The sequence below is a fragment of the Hippoglossus hippoglossus genome, chromosome 9 (assembly GCF_009819705.1).
Source record: "Hippoglossus hippoglossus isolate fHipHip1 chromosome 9, fHipHip1.pri, whole genome shotgun sequence".
Classification (NCBI taxonomy): domain Eukaryota; kingdom Metazoa; phylum Chordata; class Actinopteri; order Pleuronectiformes; family Pleuronectidae; genus Hippoglossus; species Hippoglossus hippoglossus.
In genome coordinates this window covers 17,611,185-17,635,317 of record NC_047159.1, presented here as the reverse complement: position 1 = coordinate 17,635,317, position 24,133 = coordinate 17,611,185, and the positions used below count along the sequence as shown (strand labels likewise).

At 42.2% G+C, this 24,133-nt stretch overlaps 1 protein-coding gene across 1 annotated transcript; it reads left to right on the top strand.

Moving 5' to 3' along the window:
• The first annotated feature begins 346 nt into the window (after positions 1-346).
• On the top strand, positions 347-23,586 carry serinc5 (serine incorporator 5). Its single transcript, XM_034594721.1, has 12 exons — positions 347-561; positions 10,034-10,201; positions 14,551-14,729; positions 15,996-16,078; positions 16,370-16,463; positions 17,050-17,261; positions 17,612-17,704; positions 18,945-19,071; positions 19,549-19,618; positions 19,832-19,868; positions 20,350-20,494; positions 21,814-23,586. Exons 1-12 carry the CDS (start codon positions 535-537, stop codon positions 21,956-21,958), a joined length of 1,380 nt encoding a protein of 459 aa, XP_034450612.1. The 5' UTR covers positions 347-534; the 3' UTR covers positions 21,959-23,586.
• Positions 23,587-24,133: the final 547 nt, after the last annotated feature.

Below are 24,133 nucleotides of genomic sequence, written 5' to 3'. Positions count from 1 at the left end.
GTCCTTGATTGTTTAGTGAAGTGTTGTCTAGGGTAGTGATTTAAAATTGATATTATGCATATAGCATATTGTGAATAGAATATGAAAGAATCTACTTTTTTTTACTCGTATTACAGGTGCAACATTTAGACCATATCTTTATGTGTGGCTTTGTGAGACGCTTGGATCAGTAAACTGTATTTCTCTCTTCACCTCTGTTGTCATCCTCTCCTCCATCTCTCCTTGTGGACGTGGTCAGTGGCAGAAGCAGCGATCAGCTTTGTGTTCGTCTTTTACTTTGAGTCTATGATAGAGATGGTGATGTGATGTGGGAGGAGAGACAGGGAGGAAGAGAGGAGGGGGGAGGAGAGGAGGAGAGGAGGAGAGACAGCAGCGGTCAGGCTGGTAGAGAGAGAGAGAGAGAGAGAGAGAGAGAGAGAGAGAGAACACACGCTTGTGGCGGTGATTTCATGTGGAGGTGGAAGAAAGCGACGGAGAAGAAAAGCCATTCCTCTTCCTCCTCTCAGGCGGATTGTATCCACTGACTCCGGCAGAATGTGTACGCCATGTTGTGTCTCTCAGGTGAGGAACATTTCCACAAACCTCTTTGTTGTTGTGTTGTTGAACGGTTGTAAACGAAACGTCGACGGCCGTTGGTGCCTCGTCGCGTGTCCCCCGAAACAATACGAATTCTCTCTGTGACATTTGTCTCTGTTGTAGCTTCCCGGCATGTTTGTCAGTCACATTCATTCATTAGCGGTATGGAATTAGACGGGTTTCCTCCATGGAAGCGAGTGGAGAACTTCTCTGTGGCGACGTTAAAGCCGCTGGAAGACAAAGACACACGAAGCAACACCCGCCGCCGACGAGCCACTAACCTGAAAGAGAAGAGCCGTCATATTCACACATGTAGACATGTTGTTGTTATCTGGAAACTCACTTACCTTGTCTGTTCTAACCGGATGTTCGAGTTGGTTTTCGGGGTTTCTGTACAGGGGTACAGTTACCCACCAAACATCCTGCTTCCCAAATCACACAAATCACACGTCAGTCCCACCTCCATTCGGTAAACATCTATCCCTATAGAAATGCTGTGTTTCTGACGTGGTTATTATCAAGAATTAAAGTCTAAAGTTGCAGACAGCCAACTACTTTACATGTCAACTATGGAAACAGTGTGATTGGGCACTGGCTGTTGTTATTTCTATGTTTGAGGTAAGTTTTGAAGTTGCAGAATGGCTTTTAATAATCAATTATAGAAGTATACAATATAATTTTGAAGAAGACCTTATGAAGAAGATTAATGGTTTCACTTTTTGTTTCTGATTCTTTATCCACAGAAGACCAAATTATTCATATACTCCTGTGTGTGCTTCTATCACAGCTGTGAGATGTGCAATAGTGTTTTTTATTGAAAATCACCTCCCAATAATTTAGATGAGTGATTTATTATTTAAGTCGTTTAAAAATGCTAAAAAAGTCACTAGTTCTTGATGCTCATCGGTAGTTTTGCTGCTTCTTTTTGTTGTGAATTTCCGTTGGTGCAAAACTTTAAACATATTGTTTGGGCTTGTGTTTACATTTGATAGATTAAATGATTTTACCGGAAAAGAACCAGAAAATGAATCAATACCAAAGACTAGAACACTCAGTACCCACCAAATTGCACTCACTCACAAATATCAGTCCTCTGAATGCCAGCTTTTTTTCTTTTATCAAGATCCATTCATTATTCCCACAGAGATTGGTGGGGATGTAAAAAATAAAAACTTGCACTTTCTTGCAAAGTGAAGAAACATTTCCATCACCACCCCCTTTGTGTGGATCCACGCCAAAATGTGATGGTTTCTTTCTTGGCCTGCGTCCCATCCTTCAGCCACGTTTTGTAGAAAGCTGTTAGTATCTTTTGCATAATCTTGCTAAAAAGACAAACCAACAGAGAGGGGCAAATGGCAACAAAAAGCAGAGGTTAAAACCATTGGTGGTTACATGGATTGTGTTCATATATTTGCGGGCTTTAATTTGTATAAAACTATCGAAATACTTTGAAAAGACAGCAGCTAGCGGCGAACACTCAAGTGATGTGTTTGTAAAGATAGAAAGGGTTTCGTCTTTCAGCGAACAGATTGTTTTTGACCACAGGGTCACTAGTGCTGAGCTGGTCTGGTCAGGAATTGAATTACTTAGACACATCCCTCACATAGGAGAGCTTGCTTCTATTTCCTGTTCTTTTCAGGGACTGAGAATGAAGGAAACAGCGAAGGATTAGGAGAAAATGAAGGGCAAAATGTAAGATCAGTTTTGTGGTAGTGTGCTAATCCCAACCACAGGCGCCTCATTTAGCTTTGTCGCCCTCTCAATTTATGTGTGTACTTGTAATTAACTTTTTTTTGCCTGTGCATATGCGTGCCCCTCTTGAGGTTTACAGGGGCCCAGGTTGATGTGTGGTCTGTTATTATATCCTCCTTGGCTTGGAGGTGGATGTTATAGGAGGGTGGGCGTTGTTTGGGTTAGATTTAGAGAGAGAAGCAGGGATGGTGTGGGAGCTCGCTTGTAATTTCTCAGTGGGAGCAGGGATGTTTGCCATGTTGTGATGGGACAGAGGGTATGGCTTTAGCTCAACATTGAGTGTTGTCCAAAGCGCTGCGAGTGTTGGCTGTGATTGTGGGACAGGACTGAGGCTATGTGTAGGCAGAACAGCAATGCTGGCAGGGTGCATATGTCAGGACAACCTAGAGGAGAAGAGGCTGCCATTCAGCAAGAATCTTTCTGGAGTATCACTGAGTGAGAAATTAAGAACTGAACCTGGACTCTGTCGAGTATTTTAATGTTGCTCAACTCCACTCCAGTACACCCTGTTTTATTCACTAGACATTTCTGGCTGTCTTATCTTTAACCAGGGTGGTACAAGATAACAACAGCTTACAAACATCCACCGATGTCCGCACATTTTCCTGAAACCTTCCAAAAGGCTGTATGTGAGAACGCACATGTCCGATTCAGATGCTTCAGACATTTTTTGGAACTATTCCTGCCTGCCCCCTAGTAAAATGTCTGGAAAATGTCTGAGTGAGCCAATGTGAGAATACAGCAAGAAAATGTCTGGAAAATTAACACTTGCTGGACACAAAACTGAATAAGTAAAAAGTATGTAAATATTTAAGGATTCAAAAGAGGTGTCATACATGTAGAAGACGTTGACGAAGATGTCAACATGGAAAGACAACTGGATTTAAGAGCTTTTGGTAATGAAGGCTGCCGCCGGTGTGGATTTGCTGTAGAGAAAAACACTGCTTTCTGCAGCAGAATTTACACTTCAGGTCTTGCACGCACTACCAGGGCGCCACCTCTCACCTGAATACTTCATATATTCTCCTGTTGTTGTGACCACGTCTGACCCGGACAAGCTCCTGCAACATTCTTCTTATGTGAAAGACAAACTCCGGAAAATGTCCGGACCCAATTTTCTGAACATAATGTCTGAAAACGGCAAAATTATTTGCTGATGATTATGTGTTGGTGGGCAGTCAACAATTGATGCAGGTTAATCATAATGTTGCATTTCTTGTATGATGGTTTCTGCAGCTCTTAGGAGGGCCAGCTGACTGGAATGTGATCTTTTTTTACGTAGATAAGTAAATATTGTGAAATCCTGAACTATCGCTAAACTGTTCAGGCCAGCAACACTCCCTGACACACAGCTGTCCCTATCAGTTGGCAGAGCGACTGCTTGTTGCCAAGGTCACAGCTCGGCTGGGCAGGTGATCCTAAAAACAAGTGTTGATGGCCTGTAAAAATCAGTTGTAGAGTTGTAAAACCTTAGCCTAGTGTTAAAACAGGCCCTCAACATCTGTAGTGGTCCCCTGGGTCAGTCACATGATTAGGATTACTGGCCAACTGCGAGAAATGTCTGCTATTTTCAGCTTCCTCGCAGGAATTTTGCTCTGGTCAGCAGCGGGAGCAGGTTTTCCCACAGGGACGTAATTGGCAATCCTCCATCTCTTTGTCCCTCTGAACTGTCATACAGTCCGCAGGGATAATGTTTCCTCAACCTCATCTTCCAATGTCTAGTCTCTTCTTCTTTTGTGCATGGGGTTGAAGGCTGATGTAACCATGTGAAATGCCAGCCAGCTCTGCGAATGCTACCTTTTGCATCGGTCAACCATGAATACGTGGTTGGGAATGACATGTTATTGTGTTTGACTTTGTGCAACTGAACTCTCACATTCGCAAACAGTGCACTTTGAGAAGTGAAACAGGCCTCTAAGTAAACACAAGGTGACGCTCCATTAGCCTGGTGATCTCAGGCTGCCTTGTATTTAGACTTCTGCCTTCCCGTTCTTGTTTGGTCTGTTTCCTTTGGTGGTTTTTGTGACTCACAGTGTCTGCAGGGGATTGCCTATGTCAGCCCTCTGTTTTCAGCCGTTCCTCATTTTCTTTTGTCTTTGTTTCTGTTTTCCTGTGTCCGTTCAGCAGACTATAGTTTCTCTCTGTTGGTTGTAGTTGGGGATATGTTTGCCAAGAGAGAAGTAAAGACTTCCCTTTGTGTATAGGAACCAGAGCAGTGATACATTTTTGCTGTGTGTATACAGCTGCCTAGCTGAACACACAATAGAGGAGCTGTCAGTCACAATCTAAGTGGAAATTGGAGTAGGCCTTTTGTTACCATACCATACATGTGTGTGAGAAAGATCCCGCCTTATATTTTATTGTTTAAAGTTTTTTTGTTTGCCCTCTCCCTCTTGTTTTTTTCAATTTCCCCTTTCTGCTGGTTTCTCCTCACAGCATTGTCGTAATTGAGATACGAGGGTGTAGTTTCATCTGAGCTCTGCCATGATTTATTGTGGTCAACGTTATCCAGTGGCCAGAATCGTTTGGCTGAAACTAACAGGGAGTTCCCTTCGTTTTAAAGCAGCCGACTGCAGACTGGACTAAAGTAAAGTAGGTAAAGTAGGACAGGGATTAAATATGAATGGATCAGATGGCATGGATGAACAAACAAGGACACTGTGGCTTGAATCAACCTGAGGTTTATAGTCCCACTGATAGAGTCGCTGAATATTTAATGCCCCCTTCTTTCATTAACGTTGGTGCCTCCGCCAAGGATGTTTTCACCCCTGTCCGTTTGTTGGTAGGTTGGTTTGGATGTTTGATTCGAAGCGAGATTCTGCAAAAACTACTGGACAGATGTACTTTATTCTTTCAAAAGAAGGTCTGACAGTCATATAATATGCAAATACGAGCATTCTGCAGAGTAAAAAGACAAGGAACATTTGCAGGCGTCCTCTTTAATGCAGCTGAGTGATCCTAGCGTGTGAAGAGGGTGAAAAGTGAAATCCCAGGAGATAACAAAAAAGATGAGGAGGGGTGCGACAAGGTCGAACTGGAGGGGACGAGTACGAGAGCTGGAGCTCTGATACTTAGACCTGTTTTCATGTGAAACTGCTATGAGGAAGGTTATTAAAGGTCAGTTTTGGCATTTACATAAGCGTTATCAATACAGTAGTAATTTTGCATTACAGATCCCATTCAGAATTTGTCAGATGATCTCCTCACTTCCTTACTTGTGTAAATGTTGACACTTTGACTTGTTGCAGGAGAAAACCTTTAACTGGCTCTGTATCAGTCTGCCCCCATATTTCCATTTGCTGTGCTTACAGTGATGTAGTGAGTGACCTATTTTTGTGAACAGTCTGTTTCATAAGCAGTTGCATCAGCGTGGCTCCTTGCACCCGATTTAACCACTGTGCATTTTATTTAGTTTCTTTCCTGTTTGTCCAAATACTTAAGATCTTATCATCACTGCAGCTTTGAGGATAATGAGGCAGGGAAGGATAGAGGAGGGGGGGAAACATAGTAATTATCATCAGCGCTCGCAGTCTGATCACAGATGTGCGTTTCAGGATTGTCCACATAAAGGAGTCTATCACATTAGCATCCAGCTGTAGGTCAGAAGAGGCCTCGCTGAACAAGCCATGGCCATACAGACTTAATTCTGTCTCTTCAAGCACTTGCTTCATTTTGAATGTTATTTGCGTTCTTCTCCTAAGGGTTTCCCCCGCTGCTGTGTCCTATACTCTATGTAAACCTGATTCCTGTGTGTGAGCAATATCGTCTTTCTTCTGACCCCTGGAACAGCTGGAAGGTGGTGGAGCACAGGGGTGTGGATGATTTAGGGTAAAGGGCAGCTGCAAATAACAAAGAAGGGTAAAGAGGAGACTATAAAAGTAGAAAATACAAGAGATGACGACAATGAGTCCCCAAGTAACAGGGTGGGGGAGGATGGGAGATAGGAGAGTGAAAGAGAGCTCCAGGCTGAGTGAGCAAGAGCTGAGTCTTTTTCTGTCTCCAGAGAGTCCCACAATCACTGTGCAGTTAGTGCAGGTCTCACAATCAACCATCAGTTGTTAGAGTCTTTGTTTAATTTATCTCACAATTGGCTTTTTCAACATTTCCCTATTTGCTGCAAGCAAGGGACGATAAGCATTGGAACAGCAGTATGAGAGGCTAGTGGGGGGGTTGCTGTTGATATTGAAGTAGGGGTGTACTCTGCAGACTCGGCGACCACCTGCTGGCTCGCTGGTGGGGTGGGCGGAGGAGGAGGAGGAGGTGGATGGCCCGTGAAGTGGGTAGGGTCAGGGTTTGTTACCATGGATATCCTTTCATGTATCTGTGTGTGGTGGAATTCCCCGGGACATTTTCTTCTCCTGTGTCCCCTCTCCCCTCCCTCTGTCAGTTGTGCAGAGTTTGCTGTTGGGCCCCCTCACTGTGTGCCGTCCGCTGGTGAAACACCCCCTAACTAATGAAATCTAAACACCCTCACAGCCTAAATCGTCCTGTTTCTTCCTGCTTACTCTCAGTCGGTTGTGGTTAATTAATCGCCCATTGAGAGAGACATGTGGGTGCAGCAGAGACAAAGGAAACGGCTTATCCTGTTAAGCTGTGTGTAGTGAAATAGAGCAAAGGGGCCACATAAATCAAACGGTTTGGATTCAAGGCTAGAGGTCTGCGTGTGCACAAAAGCAGAAATATGCACATGTAGAGAGGCCCGGTGTCAAACCCATTAATACTCTCTCTTCCACGGTATCTCAAGCATTGGTGAATTGTGTGCACGTGTATGAGCTTGATCCCTGCTCCCACAGTTATCCTTGAATTGATAAGAAACACCCCTGTTGGTTCCAGATTGGTAATACACTGATCTCATTCAGGCATCAAAGATGTCTTTGTGTTTGCTGCCCACAGCCCTTACCCAGATAGCGTGAGGGGGTTAAATTCATAATTGACCTATATTCTGCTGTTCTTAACGTGCAAGTTCACTCTTGGTCTCAAGGACTCTATATCAAGACAGACACAGAATAATGATCACAAGTACACAAACTCAAATTTTCAGATGAAGAAATCTTACTTAGTGTGATTCCCCACTGTGTTGAAAAAAGGTGCAGTTACAACATGTTTTGTTCTTTGCTTAACTCTGCCAAGGAGGTTATATTTTCACCCCTGTTTGTTTGTTTGTTTGTTTGTTTGTTTGTTTGTTTGTAAGCAAGATTACTCAAAAAATGCTGGACATATTGCCACAGAGCTTGGTTGGAGGAATAATATTTTAAAGGGGGCAGAGACAAATTAGAGAACTATCAAAACAACACCTCAGAGTGTGCAACAAAATGGCTAAAACCTTTAGAGGCAGAAAAAAACAATCAACTGGACCATCTAGAAAAGACTTGCAGGGAAATCTGTGGACAGAGATGGACGGCAGGGAGCAAGAGGCATGTGGCTAGAGAAGGGGCTTGATCCTAGACCATGTGCCCGTGCCTGCGAGGAATCAGTTGTCTGCAGCATACCACACATAACTGGCATCTGGAGCGGAACGCAACACATCAGACAGCGTTTGCACACTGGCTTTACTACATGAGTACATCCAGATCGTGGATTAGGACACACACTCAGACAAGGGCTAAGATTACTGTTATGACTGAGCGGCAAATTGAACAGATGCTGCTTGGACAATTTGCCGGTTTTGAAGAATACATTTATTGTTCACCAGAGGATCCACATCCAATAGGAATCCTGGATTGGTGGGATACATTCGTGTATCCTGTCTTGGGGTTTAAGACTCTGACAGTGCACATGCAACATCCCCTGCACATCATTCCCTCTGTATCCCTACGCCCAGTTGTTGCAACTGTAACTTATTTAATATAATACCTAGTTTGTTGACATGCACTAGTGTTATAGATGTTTCAATATTAATCGCTTGTGGCAGATACCAGTCACCTCACATTTCTCCGTTGAGGTAACTGTGGTGATTAGTCAGATGCAGATGTCACTAGATGGTACACAACTTACCTGAGATGCTTCAGTTCACAGCCATGACGCCCCCTATAATTAAAAGTTCTTACGTCTCTTAATGCTATAATGGTAGTTTATAAGTTTCCCTGTAGCTCAAAAGGACTCGGCTATGGTCAGACTAGAATTGTCATGTAACCCACAGTGGCACCATTTGCTTCACACTTTGTTGAAGTTGGTGTCACATCCCATAATGGGAGAAAATACATAGGAAAATAGTGTATATGAGCCCTCCAGTGGAGCACCAGTGGAGCCCCACAGTGCACCACACCTTTCACCACAGCAGTGTGTGTTCTGCCATCTGAGAGGTAGAAGGCTTCCACAGGCAGGGTGGGGTGGCTACAGAAAGATGTTATACTGTATAATTATAGAGCCTCCTCTTTCCCAAATAGAACAACGGGCCTGTCTTTATGAGAGTGCCTGTCAGAAGAAACAGAGTAGGCCTGTGTGTGTGTGTGTCTGTCTGTCTTCAGAAGACAAGAGCCTTCACTGTCTGACTCTGTACTGACCAAGAGTTGCCTCTATGAAGCAATGGGAGGGATTTGTCCCCCGTGTTCGTAATAGAAACCATGAATGAGCTAAAGAGACAGCCAGATGAGTGTCTTCCATCGCAAAGTTTTCATCTGTTCAGTTCATTGCCATAATTTTGTCTTCCTGCTCAAATCTGTGGTAAATTAGTGTGGGATCGTGAAGGCTGAAGCTCTGGAAAGATAATAAAGTACACTCCCACACACAAGTGTCCCAAAATGACTCCACTCTCAGATCTTAGATTCTGCACCCATGTGATTAACCTTGAATGCCTTTTACTGTGTTGTGTATAGTAATTGTTGCAGTTATATTGTTATAAATATTGAATTTTGCAGTTTTTCCCCGGGGATTTCAATTAGTATTGTTGCAGTTGTATGCATGTCAATGGACACACAACGCTGGACCAATGTATGGAAGTGATTGTTGTCATCCTTGTTTTATAGCCTATTATTTGCATCCTGTGCATGACACAGTTTTACTTGTGGGACTTTCCAGAACAATTGCAGCCAAATTGCTGATATTTTGGCTAGCTCTGGTTAACGCAACATTACAGGAAATCTTCATCGCTGCTCTAAAAACAGTACTTGCCAATGGCAGCACAGCACAACTGCTGTTTTGAAGCAGCGAAGACGATGTGATATCTATATCTTTTCTAGAAAATTATTTTATCTTTGTAAAACTAACATACTTTAAAGACATAGTATCAGGTCATAGATTTGTGTCCTCACCGATGCCCAACCAGGAATGTTCTGCACCATCGAAGCATTTCCAATGCTGGTATCAGAACATCTCGAATAAATAGGTTCTTCATGTTCCCCTTGTCCCAAGCTGTTGAAATTAAATATCTACCAATTATTTGTTTAATAATATCACTAAAAGGACCAGATGGTTTTCTTTCTCTATATTTCTTCAAAATTCCAAAGCAGTTTTGTTGGAACTAGTGAATATGTAACAACAACCAAATGCATTTTGGTCTCATGATACATGGTACATTTCTTCGTGCCTCATTCACTTCCTTACAGGAAGGTCAAAGAGCAGATGCTGCAGCCGACAGCGACTGATGTTAAAAGAGCACTTAAACCCTGGTCCTCTCTTAAAAGGGCCCCGTAAATACATTACGTGTGTATCAGATGGTGTAGAAAATTGTGAAAGCTAATCTGATTATGCTTTTCTCTGTGTGCAGCTGGCCTGCTGCTGCGGCTCGGCGGCCTGCTCATGCTGCTGCAACTGCTGCCCCAAGATAAAGCAGTCCACAGGGACCCGATTTATGTATGCCCTTTACTTCCTGTTGGTCACCGTCATCTGTGTCATCATGATGTCCCCCACTGTGGAGGAGGAGCTGAAAGAACGTGTGAGTACATACTTTTTGATGCAATACTCCATCGCAACACACACGTGCATACGTGCACACATTCTGAATAGAGTAGACTGCACAATATACACTTGATAAAAGTCTACTCAGAAATGTATGTGTGGTTCGTATCTGTTTGATTCATATTTTAACATTTATATGATTGAGGGGTTTGTTTTTGGTTGAAAGTGTCACTTGTAAGAGGATAGTGAGGAAATTAAAGCACACAGAGAAAATTTTGATTGTTATCTTTGTTTTTCAGTGGATTCAATTTAAATGAGGGTGAGTGAGGTTAATAGTAAACTTTCTATCCTAAATAGTTTTCAACCGATGTGGGGTTTTTTTTCCTTCGAAGGGTCACAGGCGGAGCTGCAGCTAATCCCAGCTGAGATTGGGTTAAAGGCGACTCCACCCTGGACAGGTCGCCTTGCTGAACATTTAGAACATTTATTGAACAATTTATCAGTCTCTTGAATGCAGAAAAATATTTGAAGATAAAAATGTGCATTTTCTCTCTTTGCTAAAGTTGATCTGAAAACCTTTCCTGTATGCAGCTGTGTATATAGCAGAATGACTGCTGATTTCTTGGAGTGACACAGTCCAGTTACTGCACTGACATAATTGTCATGATATGGCTGTCAATATTTGGACAATGTCTAGTTCTTGCTGTTGACAGTAGGGAGATAAAGTCAATGAGTTGTCAGCTAGTTGTTGATTTCTACAATTTAAGCCAGACCTGCTGCCTTGCCTCCTTTTTTAAGTTTTAATATAAAATATATTCTGGTCTGTTCACATCTTTTAAAGGTTACATATTGTGTATAATACATTTTCTGGGCTTTTACTATCCGTTATTACTTGAAGGGGGTCAGTAGGGACCCTCAAAGTATGAAAACAGTCACTCCGCGGACTGTTTCCCTCAGTCCATTCTAAGAAATATGTTATCGAAATGTCTCGTTTCGTACTTCCTCCCCCGTATGATGTCATATGGGTTCGCACTGGTCTCTCAGCCCCACCCAGCTGGTACCAGTCCAGGCTCCGAACCAACCACCCCCGCTCCCCGTCAAACGCGTCACCAAGCAGACATGTTGCTGAGCTAGCAGCTTGTTAGCTACCACAGGCTAACCACAACAAACAACACTGAAGAAACACTGCAGCGTGGAGGGATGCAAGGAAGAGAATGTGTCCTAAGAACGTTACTGTTCGAGACCAGCAGTTACGCTTTATTTCCTCTGACGTGCCGTGTCGCTGTGCTCAGTACGGAGTAACCTAGACATTACTCGTTGCTCGGGACTGAAACTCCGTTGTGAAACTCCGTACTGTAACTCGGGACGTTACTCCTACATTGGCCGACAGTCCTGCTAAAACTTCAACAAACTTGAGGACAGTGCAACTTACCGTTCAGAAACTTCCCTGTTGTAACCGACTGTAAATATGTGGCTGGTCTTCTATAGCCGTATCCAAACATAATGTGACTTTCAGCTGTGTTTACAGCCAGAGATCGTCGCGCCAGAATGAGACCGGTGATAGGCCAACGCGTGTCACTCAAAGTGCAGTCAGCCAATCAGAGAAGGGGCTCAAGAGGCAGGCGAAAACAGCCTATTCTGTCTGCAGCTCCAGAGAGAGGCAGAAGAGAGGACATGGAAATACACATAGCAGCAGTTTTTTTTACTTTAAACCACTGAAACTGTATATTATTTTAGGGGTACCAATACCTCAAATTAAATCCCAGAAATGTGTAAAATATGAAGGCCTTTAAGCCTTAATTATGTTAATGTTGTTTTTCTTATTCACTGAATAGAAGAGTGGATTTGGCTCAGAGGCTGTAGTAACCAAGTCAACAGTTGCCTCAGTACCATAACCTTTACTGTTTGGCCGGCTCGGTGTGTTGACAGAAGAGTGTTGGGGTAGACACACATACTGACATGGAGCGACGGTGAAAGTAAAGATAAAGAGCATTTTTGTAGCTCACACACTGTCTTTACACATTTTGAAACATAGGTTCCGTCATTTGAGCCAACTTTGGAGTTTAGCTTTCTTCTATAAAAATAATAGGAACCTGTGTCTCCACAAAGAAATAGGGCCACAATCGAGTAGGCAGAAGGTCAGGCTGGAAGCTTTTTTGTCTTCAATCACCCACCGAGCTTCTGAAGCTGGGAAAAGTTACACAGGAGGACTGTAGTTCTCTCTTTTGAACTCTACAGCTTTCATGTTGTTATTTCTTCTCCTATGTTGCCTCTTTGAATCATTTCAATGCAGGATTATTATCGGAGTGAGGCTACATCCATACTACTTATAGCCACTTTTCCACTGGTCAAAAAACCCACTAACACACTAACATGGCTTTAACATGGATTAAAATTTTAATTAGTTTACCCATGTTCAAAAAAACCTGTGTATACCAGCACATTTTTAAAGGTTTAAAGGATCTCTATCCACACAAGCATTTTGACTCCCTGTCAGTTTTATTCCCCATCCAGAAAACTCATATCATATGACCCCTCAGGTGTACTGGGCATGTGTCTGCCGTTGTACTCAGAATCTGTTCAAATAATAGCTCATCTCCTACGCATGTAAACAGTTGTATCATTGGAAAATGCAGAATTTAATGCATGTATGAAAATCACAAATGTAACGAATCAACAAAGGCTACAATAAACTAAAACAGGCCCTGCAGCATTCCTAAACTTTTTTTATTTTAGTAGCTCTCAACTCCAGAGTTGTGTGGACGCCTGGCATATCTGACAGAGGTGATGCCTTTTGAAATAAAAACGTAGAAGTAACGATGTAGCCTGTCCGAGAAATAAACTAAACTGGAAGGCCTCCTCTGTTAATTGCTATAATATTCAGTGGTTAGTTATCCTCAACCTTGTGAGTCAGACTGTAGTCACAGTCTGGCAGATGGTGTCAGAGATGATGTCCTGATTCACTAACTCCTCATCCATTTTTTATGCGGATAGCTCAATATAGATGCTCGACAAATGATGGTGCTGTTTTTGGTACCATACCTTAGTAAGTACACTGTGTGTCCCCGAGCACACACTGCAAACAGAAGATAATGACAATACTTCATCTGGGAAGAATACGCTCAACTGACTGTGTTACCATGGCAATGACTGCAAGCTTGCTCATCTGAGAGCGTATCTGATGACTGATATTTTTCCACCAATCTTCCTCTGCTGTCTTTTTTTCCTTCTTTCCATCTCTGCCAGTGTCTACAGTACAATATTAAAACGACTCCCCGCTGTGCGCCTCCTTGTGAGAGCAGAACCCTGTAAAAGGCCTACCCAGGCACAAAATGGCCTCTGATAGCCCCACGCATAGCCTGCTGAGTTACACACACATTCATACACATACACACACTCACTGTCAGTCACACACTGAGCACAGAGGGAAGTCCCAGCTAAGAGAGCAGCCATTGTGCGTATGAGAGCGCCCGTCTTTTCTCAAGAGATTTACAGCAGTCTGAACCAGCAGGCCCCTTTCCCTCTTAATCTCAACACCATGGACATGCTAATATGGTCCTCAACATGAGACAAAAGATCCAAACCAGGCTTTTTACTCTATGTTGTGATCTGGGTCTGGACTGAGCTACAAACTGAGGAGATGACAACTCAATCCGCTGGCTTTACTTCACTTTAAGGACAAAAGACTAATAAAGCAAAGTCAAACCGTGTATCATCTGAAATGTTGGAACATCTTATGTTTATGTATTTGCTTGTGCCTCTTATCTCTACCTTTTAGAGATAGTAAGGAGTCAAGTAAAATCACTTCATCGTCAGTGAAGGGAAGAGGAATTTGACTCTGTGGTTATTAAATTCAAAAGCTGTCTCTTCCGCTGGCTCAGAGCCACTGAAGCACTTTCATTTTTCTGTTGAAGGCCACAGCAACGTCCTTATCTACTTCACTCCCTCCAGTTGTGCTCTCTTCTTTTCAACGCAGGTCACCTGAGTTCAAAGTAATTTTCCAAACTTTATAATTAGACAGATTTCCCAGTCTCTCTGTCTTACTCATGCCCCCTCTGCTTTACCCTCCTCCCAGTTTCTCTGACTCGCTGACAAAAGGCAGTAATTTATTCATCTGTGTCTTTTGTGTGTGTACACTGACAGTTAGTTGTAAGGCCCCTCTAACAGCCTGTAGAGAACGAGGGATGAAAGAGGTCTTCATGGAGAGAAAGAGGGGTTGTTGTCGCTGCCTGTTCTCTCTTTTTGCTCCTTTAGAGGCATGACGCTCCGAATAGACACTATTGGGCCCTTTCTCTGTGGCCGTGCACTAGACAAACATGAGCAGAGGTGGGGTATCCTCATCAACACCATAATGACTGTTTTCTGTGTATTATCCCTGTCAATCAGATCCCCTTCTACGCCGAAATGTGTGAGAAATTGAATGCAGGAGAAAACTGCAAAACCCTGGTGGGCTACTCCGCTGTCTACAAGATGTGCTTCGGTATGGCCTGCTTCTTCTTATTCTTCGCCATCTTCACCATAAGAGTCAACAACAGCACAGGCTGCCGGGCGGCCGTGCATAACGGGTAAGAAGAAGGCCTCATGTCTCATCTGTCATTAAACAGTTAACATTAATATCCAGCAGGAACGCTGAACTTCTGTGAAGTGCTGTGAAAGCAAAAAAACAAACTATACTCAAACTCTTGAGTTGAAAATATGCAGCAACTTCGAGGATGTATTGAGCAGTAAAATATTGAAAAACATTGTGTGCATCTCTTTGCTGGGCCTCAACGTAACAGGTGGTGTCGTAATAGTTCTGAACATGAGTAAGATGTAAAATGAACTTCCCCAATGTTGACCATCAGATCATATTCTTTCTGAATATTTGTGGATTGGTTATACCAATGCAGCGCTCATTCTAAACCTGCCTGTTTGGAATGTGCTGTTTGCTTGGCCGGTGGTAAGGCTGGCGGCCGATTTCTTTCTGAAGAAGTGACCTGTAGTAATTTAGCCGCAGCAAGTTCAGACCAGCTGCTGGCCTCAGTCCACAACCCTGAAGCTGCTCCACAGCTGCTGCACAAAGAGCTGCTCCCCTGTTTATTCAAAGTTCAGTGAAGCTCAAATCAGTACGCAGAACCCCGATCTGGAGATTTAGTTGTTGTTGCTGTTGTTGTGCCTTGTTGTTGTGAGTGCGCTGTTGTAACTTTTGTCGATGAGTCCCAGCTACAGACTGATACAGAGCACTGGTTGTCTGTTTATATTAAGTTTATTAATATTGAATGTGTCAGGTGTCTAAACACACAATACTTCAATACTGCACTTCATTGGGCCATTAACAATACACATGCCAAGTGTGAAGCTGAACGGTTCTCGAGATACGCATCCCACATACAGACACCTCGAAGGTTACAGAGCTCTCACACCTTAAGTTTATCAGGAGGTCTGACCCTGAGCAGCATAAGATAATACACAACACACAGTGTTGTGATGCTTACAAAGACAGTTTGTTCCGGTGTCACTGGTAGTGAACAGATTCTCTTCTATTTTCTACTGTTTCCCAGGCTAGCTAAAGCAGGTGTGGTGAATGACAGTGAGACAATTAGATCAAGTGTTAAATAAGCAATAAGGACTTAGTAATAAGGAAGTGATTAAAATATAACATTTCTAAAACTTTCAGAACTCTGAGGCTGTTCTGTCAGGAATCTTATGTATGTTGATTGTTGGCATTTTATTTTCAATGTTTTTCATATAATTTTTTCATTTTATTTAATGTTTTTAAAAGTAAACTTTCATTCATTTGTAATGTTTTTCCTGTATAACCTTTTAACATTATAGTTTTCTTTACATGTCAGGTTCTGGTTGCTGAAGTTTATTGTGCTGGTGGCATGCTGCGCTGGAGGATTCTTCCTCCCACAAGAGGAAACCTTTCTGGAAGGTAAAAATGGGACACTTAGCTCTGGAGCTGTTAATTAATGTATCACTAACATAACCACATCTCTGTAGTTGCAAAGCAAAAAGTAGGACACAGCAAGTTATATGGAAATAGTTGAAGTAACAGTTAGTAACACAGCTAGTAATTTGCATCGTTTGGCTATAACTTCCCCGATGATTTCAGTAGTCTCAGAGTTTGAGAGCCTTGTGTCTTGCAGAAGGTTTAAGATGCCTGTCTTGTCATCACTCAAACAATATCCTTGTCTTTCTCTCTCTCTCTTATTCAATGTTACAGTGTGGCGTTACGTGGGAGCCGCTGGCGGGTTCCTTTTCCTCCTGATCCAGCTCAAGCTGTTGGTGGAGTTTGCGCACAGATGGAACACAAACTGGTGAAAGCAACACGTCTTCTCTTTGCTCTTGTCTCTTTTGTCCCATGAACTTCTTAAACTTGCTGTGATTTCTATTTGTTCTTGAGATACTCTGAGGGTCGGACGTATTCTTCCGCAGGGTGTTTTGGGATGTAAATAGTTTGGAAAGAGGGCGTCATGTAGCTTTGTGTGTTTGTGAGTGGAGGGGAGGCTTGGCAGCAGGCCATCCTCGCTGCAGATTCACAGGATGCACATGGTCTCCTTGTTCACTCAGTTTCCCATTCTCTCTCACACAGCCAGAGACACAACCTCCCTACGACAGTCAATTGTTTAAATTTAGTCTGGTAACCAAATAAACTCAGACCTCTCAATGTATTGATATGCGCACTTGCCCGTTTTAGTAAAACCCAACTCTTTGTCTTTCTTTGACTTTTTCTTTAGGCCGACCCCTGTTGTGTTAGTTTTCTCTGTTTATTTTCTCCTTGTTCACTTGATCTTTTTACTTCTGTAATTTTCTTTATCCTTGTTCATGTTTTTTTTTTTCTTTTCGCTGTCTGTTTTCTCTCTCTCTCTCTCTCTCTCCGTACCTCTTTCGTTCCATCTACAGGAGTGCAGGAGTAGCATATAACAAGCTGTGGTATGCTGCTCTGGCCTTGGTGACGCTGGTGCTGTTCAGTGTTGCAGTGGGAGCCGTGGTCTTCATGGGTTGGTTCTACACCCACTCTGAGGCCTGTTTACTCAACAAAGTCTTCCTGGGCATCAACGGTAGCCTCTGTCTCATCATCTCCCTGCTGGCCATCTCTCCGTGCATACAGAAACGTGAGAAACCTGCACTCATATGCACATTATCTCAACTGGCTCTGTAATGCAAATAAGAATACAAGCATTTGCTAAGATAAGAACTACCTAAACTGTAACCATCTTGGAGAAAACAAAATATTTTACGGGTATTTTGACTTTTTAGTTTGGCTTGTATCCCATACATTAATATAAAGGAGGCGGGATTTATCGAAAAACTTGACTTTAGGGAACCATCTTTATATACAGTCTGTACATAAGACACAGTAGTCCAGCACAGTATAATAATAGAAAGTAGTGAGACATTTGACTAGAACTTTCTGTCAGTAAGTTATATTAGTAGTATTGAATTCACTTTTGTGTCCCTGCAGTGCAGCCCACATCAGGCCTGTTGCAGCCCGGAGTGATCAGTGTGTACGTCATGTACCTCACCTTCTCAGCCTTCTCCAGCAAACCAAAAGAAAGTGAGTGTGAACTGACGCCCATCTACACCTACTGTAGTAGTCACAGCCATTATTGCCTTGATCAGCTTGCATCTGATGTCTTACATAACTGTGACACATTGTTGTGCATAGAAATAGGATCAATATAAATACACTGGAAACCGCTTATAGTGATCACGTTTGTCCCGGGCCAAACTGATCACATTAAGTGTTACTATATCCGAATTTGCGTAGCTTCTGTATGATAGTCCCAAAACTTTGGTAACATTGTGCACTCGACCACACATGCACAGCATGCAGGTGGCAGGATGGAACATATTAATTCCACTACAGAGCACGTGATTTTGATTACAGCACATCAACACAGGCGTCGGCCCTTGTGGTGGAAATCTGAAACCAAAAAATTATTAGGATCGACAAGCCAACATGTCTTATGAGAGTTTTATTGTAAGCTTTTGCAAACGGACCACAAGGTGAACAGAATGTTACAGAGAGTGGCCTGTAGTTTTTGTATTTGTATTTTATTTTATTTTAAAACTCTTAAAGCACGGTACCTGTAGCAGAAGGTAAAGTAAGAATTTCATGTACAGGACTGTATATGACAAGTAAAACACTTTGAACTTTGAACTTTGTCTAAACTCCTGTGCAGATATTTATTAAAATACCGTGGGTAAAACTGAGATAAGCACATCAAACAAGGCTGCGAGTTATGAGAGAAGGAGGAGTCACAGTTAGGTAGATTTGACCAGCTGGTGTGTTTAACATTCAAGGTTAAATAGTGTTAGAACGGTCAATCTAACACACATACACAATACATTTCCACTACACCCTCATCACCAAAAGCTCTCGTCTTTCTTTGTCTGCTTGAAACATCATCAACTTGCTTGCGGTGAATCCTCCGGGAAATGTCCTGCTGTATTCTCAACATGGGCTCACTTGAACATTATCCAGAGTTTTTACTAGTGGGCTGGCAGGAGAAACTGGAGATTGTGCGGAGCAGCTCACATACAAATGAGAACAGAACAAATTGGTTGAGATCTCTATTTTATGTCAGCACTCAAGTTTACTACCTACTGTTGTTGAGGCTTTGAATGCTCTTGCACCCACTGTATGTTAATCTATCTTTATCCTTCTTTCCCCATTAATAACACTGTGCCAAAATACACGCACCACACATTTGCTATGTCTTTGGCAATCTCTCTATTCCTTTTAAAACTTCTTTCACCTCATTTGTCTCTGTCTGCACTTTCTTTTTGTCCAGTCCTGGAGATAAATGGCATGAACCAAACCGTGTGTGCGTTTCCCTTCGATTCGGGGACGGAGAGCGACAAGAAGATTGTTACAGCTTGCGGAACAGTTATCCTGTTTGGTTGTGTCCTTTACTCTTGGTAAGACAACACATACAAACACACACACACACACATCTTTTTAGTAGCCTTCCCTGCAGTATATCTTTTTAGTGTTATATATGTGTAGAGGTGGAGATTACGCAAACAGCCGAAATCCAAACTAATTAACAGCTGCTCTGTTTGGTCAATGAAGAATAAATGTAATGTATTTCATGGCAAGCTGTAGCGACAGCGACAGGGTTAGTTTTGATTGGCTGTGACTTTGGAGAGGCGGCGTACGATTGGCTGTGGCTGACCTAAGCGCGTGAGAGGTGAGAACGATGGCTTTCTGCATTTGTTCACATATGTTTCCCATCAAGTGGAGGTATTATGTCTTTTGTGGTTGGTCCTTGAGGAAGAGGGAACTGCAAGCGATTGGAAAAATGCATAGTGACGGAATCGCAACCCCTCTCTCTCCCCCTCATCTATCTTTTTATTTCTTTCTCTCTACTTTTCTTTTTTCCATCCTCCCTCCAGCTTGACGTCCACCACCAGGCGAAGCTCTGTAGCGCTCAGGGTGCTTAGGAACAGTGAGCCAGAGACTGAGGTAAACACCCCAGTATTCAGAACTCACTAAGTGTGACGGCTAATGAAATATTCAGACCGGTCTTGCAGACTAACTTAAAATCCCTCTGCCCAGATGCCCTTATGAAATTAAACAGATGATGCCCCCAATAAATGAAGCATAAATCTGTTTGTTTATGTCTTACAAATATTCAATTCCAGCTCGGTGGTAACCTCTGTTTCCTCCTCCTTGCAGAGAGCTCGCTGTTGTTTCTGTTTTGGAGATGACACAGGTGAGGAGGCTCCTTCAACAACACATCTTTACTGTATCTATCCCTCCCTCTGCTCCCCCCTTCTGTCTCTTCAGTATATTCAGTGTGTATGCATATGTCCCCCGTGAGCAGTGTTTGCACTGTGAGGGGCTACGCTCATTGCTATTCCTCAGCCCGATTGAGGATGGTGAGAAAGTATTGGTCAGCAAACACAGATGATGTCACTGTTACTAGGAGGTTAGTATGATACAGGAAAGCGGGCCCAGCGAGGAGGTGGAATTGTGGGTAGGCCTGCACCGCCACCTGCTGGAAATAAAACACTTTTGCGTTATATATTGGAAAACATAACAATTAAAAGAAGTTTTATATATTACATCAAAATGTAGTGATTATTCTCAATGAATCAGTCCAGATTTAGAACAATATCTTTTCTCTAGTGTTTCAAGCATTTCACACATTACATTCGCTGACTGAACTCCTGGTCTTAATGTGTTTGTTTCAGATGACTACGATGAGGAGAATACTGGTGGAGGACAGAACGTGGTGTACGACGAGAGCGAGGCCACCATCTACGGCTACACCTACTTCCACTCTGTCTTCTTCCTGGGTTCCCTTTATGTCATGATGACCGTCACCAACTGGTTCCAGTAAGTGACACACTTCACCTGCTGTGTTTATGTGCACTCAATACTCCAGTTATGGACAATGAAAAGAAGGCAATAGTTGTTAAGCAATAAAAATTAAGCATCTGCATGTGGACATTTTAACTCCAACTAAGTCGGAGGTGTCGGAGGCCTCCTCTCTGTGACTCAGTGTAGTCTGAAGACCAGTGAAAGTTCACTGCAGAGTAAAGACTGTATCTGTTCATTATATACCTTCCCACAAATGGATAGTAATAACTCAATTCAATAACTAACTTTATGTTTCTAATTTAATTTGATGTAGTCTCTTCAAGTATATGCTCCGTTTTATGCAAATACGTTTTATCTTATGACTCTTTCTTCTGCAGATCGAGGCATAATATGTTGTCAGATTGAGTAGAAATGCATGAGAGCTAAGAGCTATTAGTTATTCTGCTAAGGCTTACGCCCCTTCTCGCCAATTCCTGGAAATCAGTTCAGTGATTTTTTGGTTTATCCTGCTGACTGACTGACAGATAATGATTTATAACCTCCTTGGGGCATGTAATAATGACTATATTCAAGTAAAAAAAAAGTATATTCAAGTAATTGGGTAAGGTTGCAAGCTCAGGTATTACAAGATACATTTGTTCCACTTGCTTTGTTGACTAGGTCACTTCAATGTTCCTGAGCATTGTTAATTTTAGTCACATTCATGCTGGAGACGTTAACTTAATTATTATAATTAGGTTTATTTTTCACAACAGTAACAAATCCTCTGCATTATTCAGGCGAGAGGTGGAGCCTCCGGGAGCAGCAGACAGAGACAGGAAGCAACGTATTAACTCTGGTTCAGAGATCATGTGATTTTCTTTACAACACATAGACACATCAGCTTCAGCTCTTATCACCACAAACCTTTTCAACATCTTCGTTGGTGTCTGACGTGTATGACACCGCCTTCTCACCGGGAGATATTTCTTTGTTTTTTTCATCAACCCCCCCACTCGCTAGGGGTGAATCCAACAGGGGATCCCCTGCTGTGTTCACACATTGAATCCTCCTGAATTTCTACTGACTTTATACCAGGGGGCCAAGCGGAGAAAGTCCGCAAACAATGCAGAGCCTCTCACTCAGACATTTGCGTTCACACATGCACCTCCTCTGGAGAAAATACGGAGGATCTGCAGAGTTCAGTGCATGTCTGAAAGCAGCTCTATTAATGCAAGTTTTCATTATTGTCATGGGTTGCGAATCCACTATTGTCTCTTGGGGTTCAAACAGCAGTTTGTCTTTCTCCACTGTTTATCTTTGCTCAGTTCTCTGACTGTGTGCGTCTCTTGCAGTTATGACGACCACAAGATTGAGAAGCTGTTGGACGGCAGCTGGTCGGTGTTCTGGATCAAGATGGCCTCCTGTTGGGTCTGTCTCAGCCTCTACATGTGGACCCTCGTTGCTCCTATGGTCTGCCCAAAGCGTTTTGAGGCGTAGGACGCAGATCACTACATGAGTATCGTGTTACTCTGATTCTCTGGATACAGGCAGACATGAAGCTCCCACGCTGAGCCAAGGGACCACCACAATCCCCCCTTTTCTTTGAAACACAACCCCACACTATCCTCAGCGTTTGAAATGGAGGATTATCTGTTGCCTTTTGTTTTATATGCTAGTGTTTATTTTTACATTGTTCGAAAATATTAAGTTGTTAATACCTTGACGGTAATTTAAAAAAAATTATTTACTACAATAACTCCTGGATTTTTGTATTACTTATAGGTTTGAAATTACAAGAATCATAGAAGGTGAATTCAATCAAATACGAGAAGAATCCAGTTCCTATTGATTCACTGATCATTTCAGACTTGAAAGTGTGTTTTATGTGTGTGTCTGTTTTTCTTGGATTCTTTCTTTTACTTTCAGCCGAGTATTTCAGTTCTGAACAGTTGGACCATAAAGTTGTAGCAAGGGTTTTGGGACAAATTTATTTCTAGATAAGAGATGTTACATGAGAAACTCTATTTATTCAAGTGTGTCCTAAGTAATCAGAAGAAATATGGTGGAAACTGAATTCGATTTGCCCCTAACTCTGTTTAAAGCCTCATCTCTCAGGCTCACATGTAAGCTGTATTATGTTTATGCTTTGTTATATCGGTCCCCTTTTGTAGAAGTTTTCTATGCAACCGAACAAGCTCTTTTTCGATATTAGATACACTGTGTTGTGAAGTTTCCACTTCATAATTGTTTAAACATTTTTTGGTGCTCCCTTTTGAGCCAAATCTTTTCTTAGGAAAATCCATGTCATACGTGCAACGTTTCCAGTGCTCTTTAAATCAACCTGCCTTTAGTAAGAGTGACGTCAGTGGAGCGCCGCCTCTATAGAAGAGCTGCAGTGACACAGAGCGTGAACATTTGCCAAAGGTAGATGTCAGACAAATACAAACTACTCTGTCTTATTGTTTAGTCCGTTACAGAGAACGTGAGAGCATTACGTATTTGCATGCACATGCAGACACTCATCCTGTTTAGATATTTTCTGTAGTCATGAAGGCTTTTTACCTTGTTTTGTTACACACAGCTCATAATGGTGGTCTGAATAAGGTCGCATGAGTGGTTTTACTGGTGCATTATTCAACACTGGATGTTGAGTTTACTGCCAAATTCAGACAGACATTCACCTGTTTATTACCTGTGTGACAGGTTTTGTATAAAAATACAATATATTGTCATCTGCAAGTTCTTTTCTGTTTCCAAGTCATCAAAACTAAACCAGTATGTTTTTTTGTCTTATTGTTTACCTAACATGTTTTATAATAACTTATATGTACATTTTGGCTAAAGTTCTGTGATCTGTGGAAATAATTGATTTGAATCATGCTGTCATGTGACTTATTTTTCTGAAAGTATTTCAGCATTTAAGTTACTGGTATGAATGTAGAGATTAAATGGTGCTCACGGCAGCTTTGATATCCAACAATTAAAATCAGACAACAGTACCAACAGTGAAGGCTGTAGACACCCATACCATTTAATAATACTTTCTGACCAAGCTGTGTTTAAAAGAAGGAGATGTGCTTGCCATGCAGTTCAAAAAGTTCACACTTTCAATAAACCATCCATTGCATGTCATGTGTTGTCTTTATTTGCAGATCACGTTTTCCTTCATACAGCTAAACATTTAGACTGACCTCATGTAGAAAGATCACCCTGCAGTTGTATGCCTCTAACAACCAGTGCAGTTTCTGTCAACATATTTTTTTCCAGACTCCTATGAAGTCACTATGTCCTTTGACCACTGAAAGCTTAAAGGTTCTTTTTTTAGTTCAAGTGACAACTTGTAGTCAAAATTTGAAGAAATTTCCCAAAGACAGACTTGAGACATGATGTTCAAGAGGCTTAAGAGGTCACAGACCTTATACCACCAAAATCAAATATCTTTATCAGTAAGTGAACATTTGTGCCTGATTGGAAAGGATTCTCTCAAGGTGTTCTTAAGATAAAGAGCTCACAGGGCAAAAGCCTGACCTCCACATTTTAATTCTGTCACTTAAGTCCAATTAAATGTTCGTGCCAAATGTGATCAAATGTGTTCCTGATATATTATGTTAAAAAGAAGATGAGATCACAGTGACCTCGACCTTAACCATCAACCACGAAAATCTAATCCGA